Raw genomic sequence first — 13,547 nt, forward strand, 5'->3', positions numbered from 1 at the left:
CTGTACAAATGCGTAAAAGTGAGCCTCCTGTACAAATGCGTGAAAGGGAGCCTCCTGTACAAATGCGTGAAAGGGAGCCTCCTGTACAAATGCGTGAAAGTGACCCTCTTGTACTGATGCGTGAAAGTGACCGTTCTGTACAATCCATGAAAGGGAGCTTGCGTGAAAGGGAGCCTCCTGTACAAATGTGTGAGAGGAAGCCTGCATGAAAGGGAGCCTCCTGTACAAATGCATGAAAGGGAGTCTCCTGTACTAATGCTTGAAAGGGAGCCTCCTGTACAAATGCGTGAGAGGAAGCCTGCATGAAAGGGAGCCTCTTGTACAAATGCGTGAAAGGGAGCCTCCTGTACAAATGCGTGAAAGGGAGCCTCCTGTACAAATGCGTGAAAGGGAGCCTCCTGTACAAATGCGTGAAAGCGACCCTCCTGTACCATCCATGAAAGGGAGCTTGCGTGAAAGGGAGCCTCCTGTACAAATGTGTGAAAGGAAGCCTGCATGAAAGGGAGCCTCCTGTACAAATGCATGAAAGGAAGCCTCCTGTACAATCCATGAAAGGGAGCTTGCGTGAAAGGGAGCCTCCTGTACAAATGTGTGAAAGGAAGCCTGCATGAAAGGGAGCCTCCTGTACAAATGCATGAAAGGGAGCCTCCTGTACAAATGCGTGAAAGGGAGCCTCCTGTACTAATGCTCGAAAGGGAGCCTCCTGTACAAATGCGTGAAAGGGACCTTGCGTGAAAGGGAGCCTCCTGTACAAATGTGTGAAAGGAAGCCTGCATGAAAGGGAGCCTCCTGTACAAATGCGTGAACGGGAGTCTCCTGTACAAAAGTGTGAATTGGAGCCTGCATGAAAGGGAGCCTCCAGTACAAATGCGTGAAAGAGAGCCTCCTGTACAAATGCGTGAAAGGGAGCCTCCTGTACAAATGTGCGAAAGGGAGCCTGCATGAAAGGGAGCCTCCAGTACAAATGCGTGAAAGTGACCCTCCTGTACAATCCATGAAAGGGAGCTTGCGTGAAATGGAGCCTCCTGTACAAATGTGTGAAAGGGAGCCTCCTGTACAAATGCATGAAAGTGAGCCTACTGTACAAATGTGTGAAAGGGAGCCTCCTGTACAAATGCGTGACAGTGAGCCTCCTGTACAAATGCGTGAAAGGAAGCTTACTGTATACTTGCATGAAAGTGAGCCTCCTGTACAAATGCATGAATGGGAGCCTCCTGTAGAAATGTATGAATGGGAGCCTCCTGTACAAATGCATGAATGGGATCCTCCTGTACAAAAGCGCGAAATGGAGCCTCCTGTACAAATGCGTGAAAGGGAGCCTCCTGTACAAATGTGTGAAAGGGAGCCTATTGTACAAATGCGTGAAAGGGAGCCTCCAGGCCAAATGCGTGAAAGGGAGCCTCCTGTACAAATGCATAAAAGGGAGCCCCCTGCACAAATGTCTGAAAGGGAGCCTCCTGTACAAATGCATGAAAGGGACCCTCCTGTACCAGTGGCGTAATGAACCGGACTCAATCTAGAGCTCCCCAGCAGAAGTGCAGTGCTGACGGGCCCCCTGGAGGGCGAGGGTCCCCCCCGCACCGAGGGGGCTGCAGGGCCTGATATACGCCCCTGTCCTGTACAAATGCATGAAAGGGAGCCTCCTGCACAAATGCATAAAAGGGAGCCTCCTGCACAAATGCATAAAAGGGAGCCTCCTGTACAAATGCGTGAAAGTGAGCCTCCTGTACACGTCTGAAAGGGAGCCTCCTGTACAAATGCATGAAAGGGAGACTCCTGCACAAATGCATAAAAGGGAGCCTCCTGCACAAATGCATGAAAGGGAGCCTCCTGTACAAATGCGTGAAAGTGAGCCTCCTGTACCAATGCGTGAAAGGGAGCCTCCTGTACCAATGCATGAATGGGAGCCTCCTGTACACGTCTGAAAGGGAGCCTCCTGCACAAATGCATGAAAGGGAGCCTCCTGTACAAATGCGTGAAAGTGAGCCTCCTGTACACGTCTGAAAGGGAGCCTCCTGTACAAATGCATAAAAGGGAGCCTCCTGCACAAATGCATAAAAGGGAGCCTCCTGTACCAATGCGTGAAAGGGAGCCTCCTGCACAAATGCATGAAAGGGAGCCTCCTGTACAAATGCATTTTTTCTCTCTGGGGGAGAAACATTTTTTGACAAATAGAAAAAAAAATTTCCAAGGCGAAAGCCCTTCCCCTACATCACCAGCAAGACTGGGGGTGATCCGTTCTCCTTGCCATACTGCAAAGGGAGTTGCACTAGCTCTTAAATCTCCATGATTTTCAGGGTGCAAAGGTGTTGGAATGAGTTTGCGAATACCCCGAAAATCAAGTCTCTGCGGACTTTCACAAACTTTCAATGCAAACTACGCCTTGGAACCCCCATTTTACACCCCCCCCCCGAGAAGGATTTACTACTGCACATTTCTCTGCACTTGTGCTGGAGAAATCAGTAGTAAATTCCTTAATGCCCACCAGGAGCTGTATTATGCATTGTGATTCTTTGCGCCCGGTGCACCTTTTAAAAGGTGCGATGGGCGCAAACAATCACAATGCACCCAATTATGATGTATACGCTGCCCCCAGGGCAGCCGCAAACTCACGCTGCCCCCAGGGCAGCGCCTTCATGTGAAAACACGGAGCAGCTAGACCCCCTTGCAGGTGGATGCCGTCAGTGACTGCACCCGCCTGTAAGGAGATGTCGGGGGGGGGGGTCCATAGGACCCCATTTACCCCCTGCAGAAGGTTGCTCTCAGGAGGCGCACTGACAGTGTGCCATCTTTTTTGAATGGCGCACTTCAGTGCGCCTCCTGAGGGCTCCTTTGACTCTGCGCCCGCTTGTATAATATGGCGCAAGCGCAGAGTCAAATGAATTCTCTCATTTGCATAGGGCATGCCCCTACGCAAATGAGGGAACACCCTCTGAAGATAGTTCTGGCACTATCGGTATTATAGAAGGGGATGCACAAGCAACTGCGCCCTCTTCTATAATACCATAGTGCCCCGGGGTGCGCAAAGCGGGTGCAAACGCCCGTTGCGGCCCCGGGGCACTTATTGTCATTTGGCCCCAGGAATTCTTTTGTAAAGTCCAGGCAGATGTAAGAAAGGTCATTTTAATTATGAACGTACGATTATGACCACATTTACCTTTGTCAAATCATGTAAAGTGGACATCTTAATAATTACTAAACTCATAGGAACCTTGCTTATGCACTCCAAAATACCAAGGTGTTTGCAAGCTTTGTAAAGTGGTACTATGGTGTGCCCTGCTTACTTTTAGCGAGTTTGGCAAGTAGCCACCTGAGAAGATCAAAGAAAGAAAGTTTGTAATAAGTGCAGAATTAAACTTTGGCTAAAGTGCTTGACATTTCAGCTCCATAAACATTGTTTTAATAATTGGAAGATACATGTATTTGCCCTTTCTTACCATTGTGGGCAAGGTGAACCATTAGTCATTGCTTCCTCATAATACAGCCCGACTACCTGGTGTTCATTATATGTACCAACTACTCCATCGACTCCAATACATCGACGCAGCCACTACATTGTTGCTGACCACTATATTGAAGACCATTACATCAACAAAGATAAGCAACATAATTAAAATAGAGGTAAGGGTCATAACAACTTAAAATAAAATAAATAAATGTCCTTAATGAAATCATGTAATAAATTTGAAATAAAAACGAATTGGGAGTTGGGGATGTAGGGGCCCTCAGATAAACCGGGCTTAGCTAATAAATTTTTTTTACTCTACCTGAAATTAATAAAAATGAATTGTGAAATAGCACTAGAAAAGGTAAAGCTTAACAAAAAAGTAAAAAAAATACATTAAAAACATAGAAAGATGGTGTTGACCAACTGGAAAGACACAGCAAAGGCAACTTTTAAAGCCTGGTTCAACTGGGTCACGTTCCTACGGGCAGCCGACACCATAACAACGAACAGCCTACCGAACTCCGGGAAAAAATGCGAGATGTGGATGTCGCTAGACAACTACCTGTCCTCCCATAAGCCTCCCTGAACGCCCAGACTAGGCAACACTCACAATCCACATGCATCACCTACTCAGCGACACAATTGCTCTCTACACTCTCTATATCTCTACACCTCTCTTTTTCCTTTCTCTTAGCGCCACCAGGGGGGTAGGAAGACAATCAAACAGCGCGCAAGGGATGCGGGGGAAGCCTAAAGGGAAACGAGAAGAGGATGAAGCCAGCGTGAGAACATGGACTATGGACTTACAGGCACAGGCCAATAGAGACAGTGTTCGCACGACTCCCCCCCCCCCCCCACCCCCCCGGGGCGTTTCTTTTTCCATCCTTATTTTTCCCATTCCCCATGTGTTTTACTCTGTACCTTGCATATATGTCTTTTTTTTCAATAAAAATTACTGAACTAAAAAACATAGAAAGTAAACTAATGCAAATATAAAAAGGAGGGTAGTGAGGAAGGTTCCCTCTAAGAAATATAATTTACATATGATTTTTGATTAAAGTTTATATTGGAAAATATAAAGACATTTATAAATTAAAGAAAAATAAATGTATAGTTTGGGTTAGTATTGGGTTTAGGAATAGAAAAAAAGAACATATTACTTCTAAAAAGAATAGCAATGTATATAATTGGTATTAAAATGGAATTAGGGCGGATTAAGAATAATTAGTAAAATAAATTAAAATGAATCAAAAGTAAGTAAGGGTATTTGGTTAGGTTTTGACAATATTTTTTTAATAACATAAATTAAAACTTTTAACCATAATTACAAAACAACAATATTATTTTGAAAGAGGTCGTTCTTAATGTATGGGTATAGTCAATGTAGTGGGGCCGGAGTAGAAGTAAAATAAATATAAAATATTTCTTGTTGAAAGTAGTAGATTTGCTGGCAGCGATAAAGCTGAAGTATGTATAGTGGAGGCCAATGTGGAAGCATGCAACCCTTCCTCCTCTTAGATTATCCAGCTCATCACAGAACAGCGCCCTAAAAGTGACATTCATTATGTTCTTGCTTCTACACTCCTAGTCACAACTGATTGTATGGTGTGTTTAACACTGTGCATTTGTGGGGCACAAGCCACAGTTCTCTATTACTATAGAAAATACAATGGATGACCTAACCACATTGTCTTGCCCTTCAAGAATGCAGTGTTCTGATTGGTTAGGGCGTCACAAAATATATTTCTACGTGTGACGTGAAACTAAGTTTTAAAGAAGAGCTCAAGACCAGAACTGACAAGCATACAAATGTTAAAGGTTAATGTACCATTTCCACTATATATCCACAGGTAAGCACACCACATTGCAATTTCAACGCACTTTCTGATAATGTGAATAAAAACATTTTTTGACCCATTCGGGAAGGCATTTGATATTTTGGGGTATATAAAACATTTACTGGTAAAATAGATATTCCTTGATAATCATAGCCACTATATGTCTTTTGGTGCAGATATTACCTATTGCCCGTCTCTTCCACCAGAAAATGTGTCCAGAATGTTGCTTGTAGTGAAATATAATTGTTCTTACCTTTTCATAACCAACGGTGAAGGAATCCCAGAATGCACCGAGGCTACTAATGACTTCCTCCTGTGTTGTCTTATTTATTACTGCATCTAAGATTGTGCTCATAATGGTCACTGACTCCAGGGCACCGGGTATCACTAAGGCTGCATCGCCAATTTGCTCTGGAGTAAGAACATCCACATCACCCAGCTGAAAGCAGAAAATAAGATTCACAAATAAGCCATAATCTGCTTTAAATTTACTCTAATAATATTGACGTTGAATAGACCAATTTTGGCAACAAACATGTAAATGGTTGTACTACTTGCAGAATGTGTGTGATAGGCACAGTTGTGCAGTGAACATGCAGAACTTAGGTTTTAAAGAATTGGGAGCAGATTTAAAAGCCCTCTGCGCCACTTTTGCGTCACTTTTAACATGGGAAAAGTGACGCAAAAGTGCAAGGGGCTTGTAAATCTGCCCCCCAAGGTTCTAAACTAAGCTTTATCATTTAATTAGGAATTAATGTAGAAGATCTTGGCAAATCTCTTTTTCCCCAGGTACTCACATGATATGCATATGTGACATTTGGCTGTAAAATACCAGTGCATGGTTTAGTCTGCTTTTCGCAGTTATGTCTCCAAACTACAATATGGTATTTGTTAAATCATGTCTCAATTAAAATGCTGATTTCTCCTGAAGTTGGGAAGTATCTCAAGGTATGCCTGTGTCGAGTGTTTAAACTGCCTTCTTTGTAAGTATAAAATTAGAACCACGATTTTAACTAAGATTCTTTATTCAGAGTTTGGGGGATGAAGAGCATCTGCCAAAAAGTGTAGAGATATTTAGAGTAAGGGCAGGTGTGACATCCGAAAATAATAATAATAATAATAATAACCAGCATTTGTAAAGCATACAGCTACCTCAGGCGAGGTGTCCCTGCGCAGGGGGCCGCCGAGAAGATTAAGCGAGCTATTGTCCTGAGTCACATGGTGCTGTGCTAACCTGCCGTCCGCGATCGAACCATGAGCCCGCGTGTTCCGGTGTCAGCCGCCTTGGTCGCTGCGCCACACCTGTTCCAGATAGCTTGGTGGCTTTCCCGCACCCACCCACCTCTAAATAACCCCCAAAGATTTATGCAGTTACATTAGGGAAATGAGAAATTGATTTTCGGAATTGATGATTTAATTAGAATGCTCTGTTTGCTTTCTTTCTGATAAGGATATTGAATGCAAGTTGGAATGTTATATGTTCACAGGGCGATCTATTGGTTGTCAATCGCGAACCCAGTTTCATGATCCCTCACTTCCCGCCATATCCTGGTTTCTGTGATCTGTTCTCAACCACATCCCACTCTCTTCTAGACACAACATCTCATGTTTAAGAAACTCTTGATGTAACTAAAGCATTCTTTGTGACGACCTATGCTTCCAGTGAGATTTGGTCCATGCTAAATTAAGTCCTTGGCAGAGGAACCAAAGGGCACAGCAAAGAAATAGCTTGATTTAAGATGGGCAAACTGTCCTTCGGATGTAACATACTGGTGAAAACCCTGGCACTCAGATGCTCTTGTGAGCGTTTGCTCTCTACATCGAATTGCTCTATCACATACTCAGATAGATTTCCCACATCTCAGCTCAAGTTTCTCTTATTTGAATGATTATCAGTGTAGGACTAGCCTATCAGGCACTCTGGCACTGCCAGATAGGCTGAATTGAAAGAGGTATCTTTGATCCCACCAAAGCCCACTGGCCCAAGAAAACACACCTGACCACTGGCCCATTTTAGCTGGCTCATCTGGCAGTGTGAGAGTGCACGGCAGGCCAGTTCAACACTGATAATTATCGTTTAAAGATGTAAGCGTGCTGCTCTTAGGAGATGTTGCTCAGCAGCATTGCATCAGTTAAGGAAGTCTACAGACAAGTCATCGACAACCAGTAGCATAGCTAAACCTTTTGCCGCCTGTAGCGGTCCCTGCATTTGCCAGCCTGTGACGGCCGCAGGCAAGAGCAAAGTGCGAGGAGGAGGTGGCAGTGGGTAAAAGTGCACCGTCACCAAAACTCGCGCCGCCCGGGAGGGACGCCTCCCCACTACTACACCACTGTCAAAAACCAATTCAACTAGGTGTAGAGTGACACAGATGACGTGGCTCCTATTGTAGTATAAATGGCTGCATTACATGTCAAGAACCACAGAACTGGCTAAAACGCAGGGAAGAGTTCCAACTCTGAGATGTTGTTCAAAGCCTACATCAGATGGGGATACAACTGTTTAGTGCCTAATTCATTTGGCAATGACTTTACGCCACTTTCAGCTATTACAAAATAGCTGTGTCATGATCAGGGCACAAATCCTGCACTGATTAGATAATTTAATAGTCATCCAGTGTTGACTTTCTCAAAATAGCTTAGACTAGTACTGTTGGTAAAGTGGGAAAGTTAAGAGCAGACTGTGATGTTGCAAGTACACTACAGTCACTCCTAAGTGCTACACTGATCACCAGTCAGAATACTGTTTCATTCAAGATCCTCTGTGTTGTATAAGTGACAGCTGGGCAAGTGTTAAGCTCCATAAGGTACCCTTTGAAGACGACTAAAAATGTTTTGTTTGTGATAGACGTCAGTGATGGCTCAGTATCCCGGTATCATGTGTTTCTCCCTCTACTTTATTTGCTCTGTTTTAGCAATGTTCTTCCCACCCTTCCTGTACATATTTAGTGATTCAGTTCAGTTTTGGTCAACGGGGAAAAATACTATTGGTCTTATGCTCAGCTTCTGGGTAATCCCGATTCAGGTGGAAACTGGAATTTCCACCCCAATGGATAGTACAGATTTGCAGGAGAACCACTCTGTTGAATCCCTTTGCCTGCATTGGTTTCAAAATTAAAAACCTAGTGAAATGTGTGCAGAGAAATCCCAGTAGAATGAGGAAAAATCATAACATAATAGGTGTGCAAATACAATTCCCACAGTTATTTCTCATTCCTTGGGAGAAAACGTTGTAATAGTGCAGTGATTACGAGTCATAGAATTACCGAAGACCATGATATGGGTAATTTCAGGTTCGGAAAAACCAATGTGATTGGTCAACACTAGTGAGAATGAGGGACTATAAAATGTATCTTGTGGTACGTGCAATTTCTTTGGTAAGCCTGGGTATGTTTAGTGCATTGGTAACACAATCTCACGACTGAGGTATCTCACTGATAGACATCTTTAAGTCATTCAGCATCCTTACCTTTAGCTCCCCATCATCCTTTATGTTCTTCTGACCGCATGTGGATCACATATTTACCTTTATCTACTTCTGCCCCAAATACCACACCGGTGTTATCCTCAAAGACACTTCACTTCGAATCTCACTGTCATCTATTTTCCCAAGATCTCTCAAGGGGTTCTTACCAAATTAAAAGTTGTATTCAGGCACATTATCTCCTGTACTGTAATTTGTACACTGAAGTCCCCAAAATTGTCGATCAGCCAATTGTCGCTTGGACATTCTGAAACAATGAAATGAAATCAGTTTGAGGAACAAGCCGTTCAACGTGCAATATTAAATCCAAATATCTTACTCTTCTATGCGCTTGACGGGCACCTAATGGAGAACTAAAAGTCATACAGTACATGGAAATTAGTAAAACTGGAAGGAAGGATCATTTGAGGATGGTCTTCACATTCTGGATCTTTGAAGATCTCACACTACTGTACAGTCCATGTTTCTCTTTAGAAGCACACATACATCTGAGGTGCCATATGTTTTGGTCATTTTCAATGAGCACCAGAGGGCAAACTGAAACATATGAGTTGATGGGATTACAGAGAGATGGCATGCTGAAGGGCTCAGATGTAGACCAATGGATGCAGTGCTGAGGACTTAATGACCCAAAGTTTCTTAGATTGGTTCCTGCCTTCATCTATTTCTTGTGGCAGAGTTCTGCAGCATGCCTCTGAAGGTATGCTGGTAAATATGCACATCGCCACTAAATGTGTGTGTTTAACACTGCAGTGTCTATCTTGTAATAGGTTATATTGATACATGGCTCTAAATACTTAGTACAAACTACCTGCATTATAGGCAGTCATACAGTACCAGGCTTCTATCGAGTTTTGTAACATTTTTGAGAATGTGCTTGTAGATAATTTATCCGCTGTATCTAGGGCCACTGGAATTATGCAATTGTGCGGCAGCACCGTTTTTGATATAATTATAGAATTGCCACATTTGCCACATAATCCATTATTTGCTGCATACTCTGCGGATGTCAACAAAAAACAAGTGTTGCTGTGCAGTGGAAGGCCTTTTGCAAAGGCTGAGCGGTCACCTTTCTTTTGCTCATTGCTATTTTTGGGTGTTCAACTGGTACTATTGCGGTGCAACCAACTGATGATGAATGATGAAGTGGTAGTATCATACTATGTGCCGCATTATTCCACATATTTTTCCTTTTTTGCTGTATAATTTACTCACCCTTAATGCATAATTTGGCCCTCTTCTGCCGCATAATTCCAATGGCCCGGGCTATATCAGAGATTCATGACATACACATGACTGCGGATTACACTGCTAACACTGCAGACTTTTTTCAGGAAAAACACCTATCTTGTTTTTACACATAGGTGATTGTGATTCCACTCAGTACCCTGGAGTGTGGTAAATTTGTAGATAGGCGCAACCCTGGCAATTCACACACTTGGATTAGAGCATGCTGCAGACACAATGTCAGCCATCTTTGTGCATTGTTTACATAACCCACTAGAACCTGTCTGACGAGGTAAAGTGGGCTTTCTGAACAACGAGACATTACCGGCTAATTGCGATATGTGTGGTAACTCCTGTTAATGGGCGTACAGCAATTATGAGTACGGTGATGAAATCGGCAGGTCATACCTTTGTATATTGATTGGGTGGAAAAATATCAGGTAAGCCCCAAAATCCTATTGTTAGTGGCCAAAAACTTGTAATTGGGTGATATTTATCACAACCGATAAATTCTGGCTAAGCTGAGTCGGACCGTACCATGGGGTGATAAATGTCACAACAATTACTGGTCCATTCATAAGTGGGACCATAAATGCAACTTCCTGTTGCCCATTTACAAATGTTCTAGAATGGATCGAGGTGCTGGTATGAAGATGGTTTTTAGACGCCTACGGATGGCTATGGATAAAATCATATATAACTTCAGGTCCATCTTGCAACCAATTACTGGTATCTAATGTTGTGAGTGGATTTTAGTTCTTCTTTTGATTAGACCATAAGGATTTAGTTTTGTTCCTTCTGGAGGCGAATATACTTCAATGTCCAAAATCCTGAACGTTGTGACTGGATCCATGGACAGCATTTGTAACTGGTCAGGTGAAATGTACACCAAAGCCGCAATGTGATGTCAGGGGTTCGAGTAAAAACACACAGCATTGTAATACCAGGGTGAAACAATTCATTACTTTGTTCTCAGTCAAAATCAGATATTTTTGAACAGCTGTATAGAAAAGAGTGTCTGTCAACCTTGAGAAATACTAACCTGAAGAATGAATATCTGAAGAAGAGACCCTTGTTAATGACTATCTGAAGAAGAGAGCCTGGTGAATGCCTATCTGAAGAAGAGAGTCTAGTGAATGATATATGAAGAAGAGAGCCTGGTCAATGACTATCTGAATAAGAGAGTCTGGTGAATGACTATCTGAAGAAGAGAGCCTGGTGAATGACTATCTGAATAAGAGAGCCTGGTTAATGACTATCTGAAGAGGAGAGCCTGGTGAATGCCTATCTGAAGAAGAGAGTCTAGTGAATGATATATGAAGAAGAGAGTCTAGTGAATGATATATGAAGAAGAGAGCCTGGTCAATGACTATCTGAATAGGAGAGTCTGGTGAATGACTATCTGAAGAAGAGAGCCTGGTGAATGACTATCTAAATAAGAGAGCCTGGTGAATGACTATCTGAATAAGAGAGCCTGGTTAATGACTATCTGAAGAGGAGAGCCTGGTGAATGCCTATCTGAAGAAGAGAGTCTAGTGAATGATATATGAAGAAGCGAGCCTGGTCAATGACTATCTGAATAAGAGAGTCTCGTGAATGACTATCTGAAGAAGAGAGTCTGGTGAATGACTATCTAAATAAGAGAGCCTGGTGAATGACTATCTGAAGAAGAGAGTCTGGTGAATGACTATCTAAATAAGAGAGACTGGTGAATGGCTATCTGAAGAAGAGAGTCTGGTTGATGACTATCTAAATAAGATGAGTCTGGTGAATGACTATCTGAATAAGAGAGCCCGGTTAATGACTATCTGAAGAGGAGAGCCTGGTGAATGCCTATCTGAAGAAGAGAGTCCAGTGAATGATATTTGAAGAAGAGAGCCTGGTCAATGACTATCTGAATAAGAGAGGCTGGTGAATGACTATCTGAATAAGAGAGCCTGGTTAATGACTATCTGAAGAGGTTCGCCTGGTGAATGACTATCTGAATAAGAGAGCCTGGTGAATGCCTATCTGAAGAAGAGAGTCCAGTGAATAATATTTGAAGAAGAGAGCCTGGTCAATGACTATCTGAATAAGAGAGGCTGGTGAATGATTATCTAAATAAGGAAGCCTGGTGAATGACTATCTGAATAAGAGAGCCCGGTTAATGACTATCTGAAGAGGAGAGCCTGGTGAATGCCTATCTGAAGAAGAGAGTCCAGTGAATGATATTTGAAGAAGAGAGCCTGGTCAATGACTATCTGAATAAGAGAGGCTGGTGAATGACTATCTGAAGAAGAGAGCCCGGTTAATGACTATCTGAAGAGGAGAGCCTGGTGAATGTTAGGTGATAAATGTGATATTAAAAGGTTTACTGACATTCAAGCAGCATCAACTTTGTGATGAAAACTGGTCTGAGAGAGAGAGAGAGATAAAGAGAGAGAGCGAGAGAGAGATGCGGCACCAGAGAAGAAAGGAATGCTAGAGAGAGCCTCAAAGAATGATAAAGGTAATGAGAGAGAGAGAATTCGAGAGAGGCAACAAGATGGAACTGAAAGGTAAAACGTAAAGAAAGGGTGCAAGAGAGAGCAAGGCAGAGGAGCTAAAGAAAGAAAAAGACTGGGAGGCAGAGGAAAGTAAGTGACAGAGAGGAAACGAGAAAGCAAAAGAGGCGGAGAAAGAGAGAGATGACGACATAGAGAGACTAAACACAAAACATGCAACGAGAACGAGTCTTATTTATAGAACAAGGAAAACATATTACAGGCTGATAGAAATCACTCACGTGTGACGTTCAGGTAATCATACATCCATTTAGCTACAACGCGTTGAGTGGCACTGTCCATATGTGAAAACGCAGCATTAAAACTGTGCATGCTAAAATAGAAGAAAAAAACCATGTCAGGGAAAAATGCGACATTTCCAAGCAGTGGCACACTAGTTAATTGCACAACGTTCAGCCTTTCTGCCTGGATCAACAGCAAGTCTCTGTTTCTGGCCAAGCCATCTCTTATTAAATGTGCAGATTGACATAGGTTAAGAGGCAAAAATCTCAAAGAGGCAGCGGATCACGTTCACATGCATGCACACACACACACACAAACCCTCTGCACATCCTCTCAGCCTGTTGCATAAGCACAGAGCAAACATGTTCACATCTGCACTGGTGTGGGTCCTGGATATTGGGCAGGAAATATCGTTGTGCCCTAATGCCATACCATATTATTGAGGTAAAAAATATCGACAGGTAAGTATGCATAGATTTTTTTATACCTCCCTGTACATATATGTACCTTGACAGTATATATCTTCAAAGGAAGTAGATGTGAAGTTAAGAATTATTAGTCTGTGCTTCCATATATGCACTTACCTTTCAACAGTTTTGTGTGGTGATATTTTGGCTACGATACTAACATGGAACCGTGTACCCTACTCGATATTCTAGACTGCCACCACCCGTACACAGAGATAATAGAGCGATGCGTTCATCAGACGGTGAGTAGAAGGTCTTCCAAAGACACTCGCACAGGAACACCTCTTGTGCACGGACATAGGCACAAGCACTCATGTTCAT

The 13,547-nt window shown here is 42.9% G+C and overlaps 1 protein-coding gene across 1 annotated transcript in view; it reads right to left on the reverse strand.

Moving 5' to 3' along the window:
- The window catches only part of LOC144783951 (uncharacterized), a 266,569-nt gene that overhangs the window by 166,159 nt on the left and 86,863 nt on the right, over positions 1–13,547 (reverse strand). The window contains exons 18-20 of the mRNA XM_078662679.1: positions 12,759–12,850; positions 8,917–9,014; positions 5,540–5,725 (exon numbers count right to left, since the gene is read on the reverse strand). Of these exons, the coding sequence (XP_078518805.1) occupies positions 5,540–5,725; positions 8,917–9,014; positions 12,759–12,850 (376 nt within the window). The remainder of the gene's footprint in view (positions 1–5,539; positions 5,726–8,916; positions 9,015–12,758; positions 12,851–13,547) is intronic.

The sequence above is a fragment of the Lissotriton helveticus genome, chromosome 10 (assembly GCF_964261635.1).
Source record: "Lissotriton helveticus chromosome 10, aLisHel1.1, whole genome shotgun sequence".
Classification (NCBI taxonomy): Eukaryota; Metazoa; Chordata; class Amphibia; order Caudata; family Salamandridae; genus Lissotriton; species Lissotriton helveticus.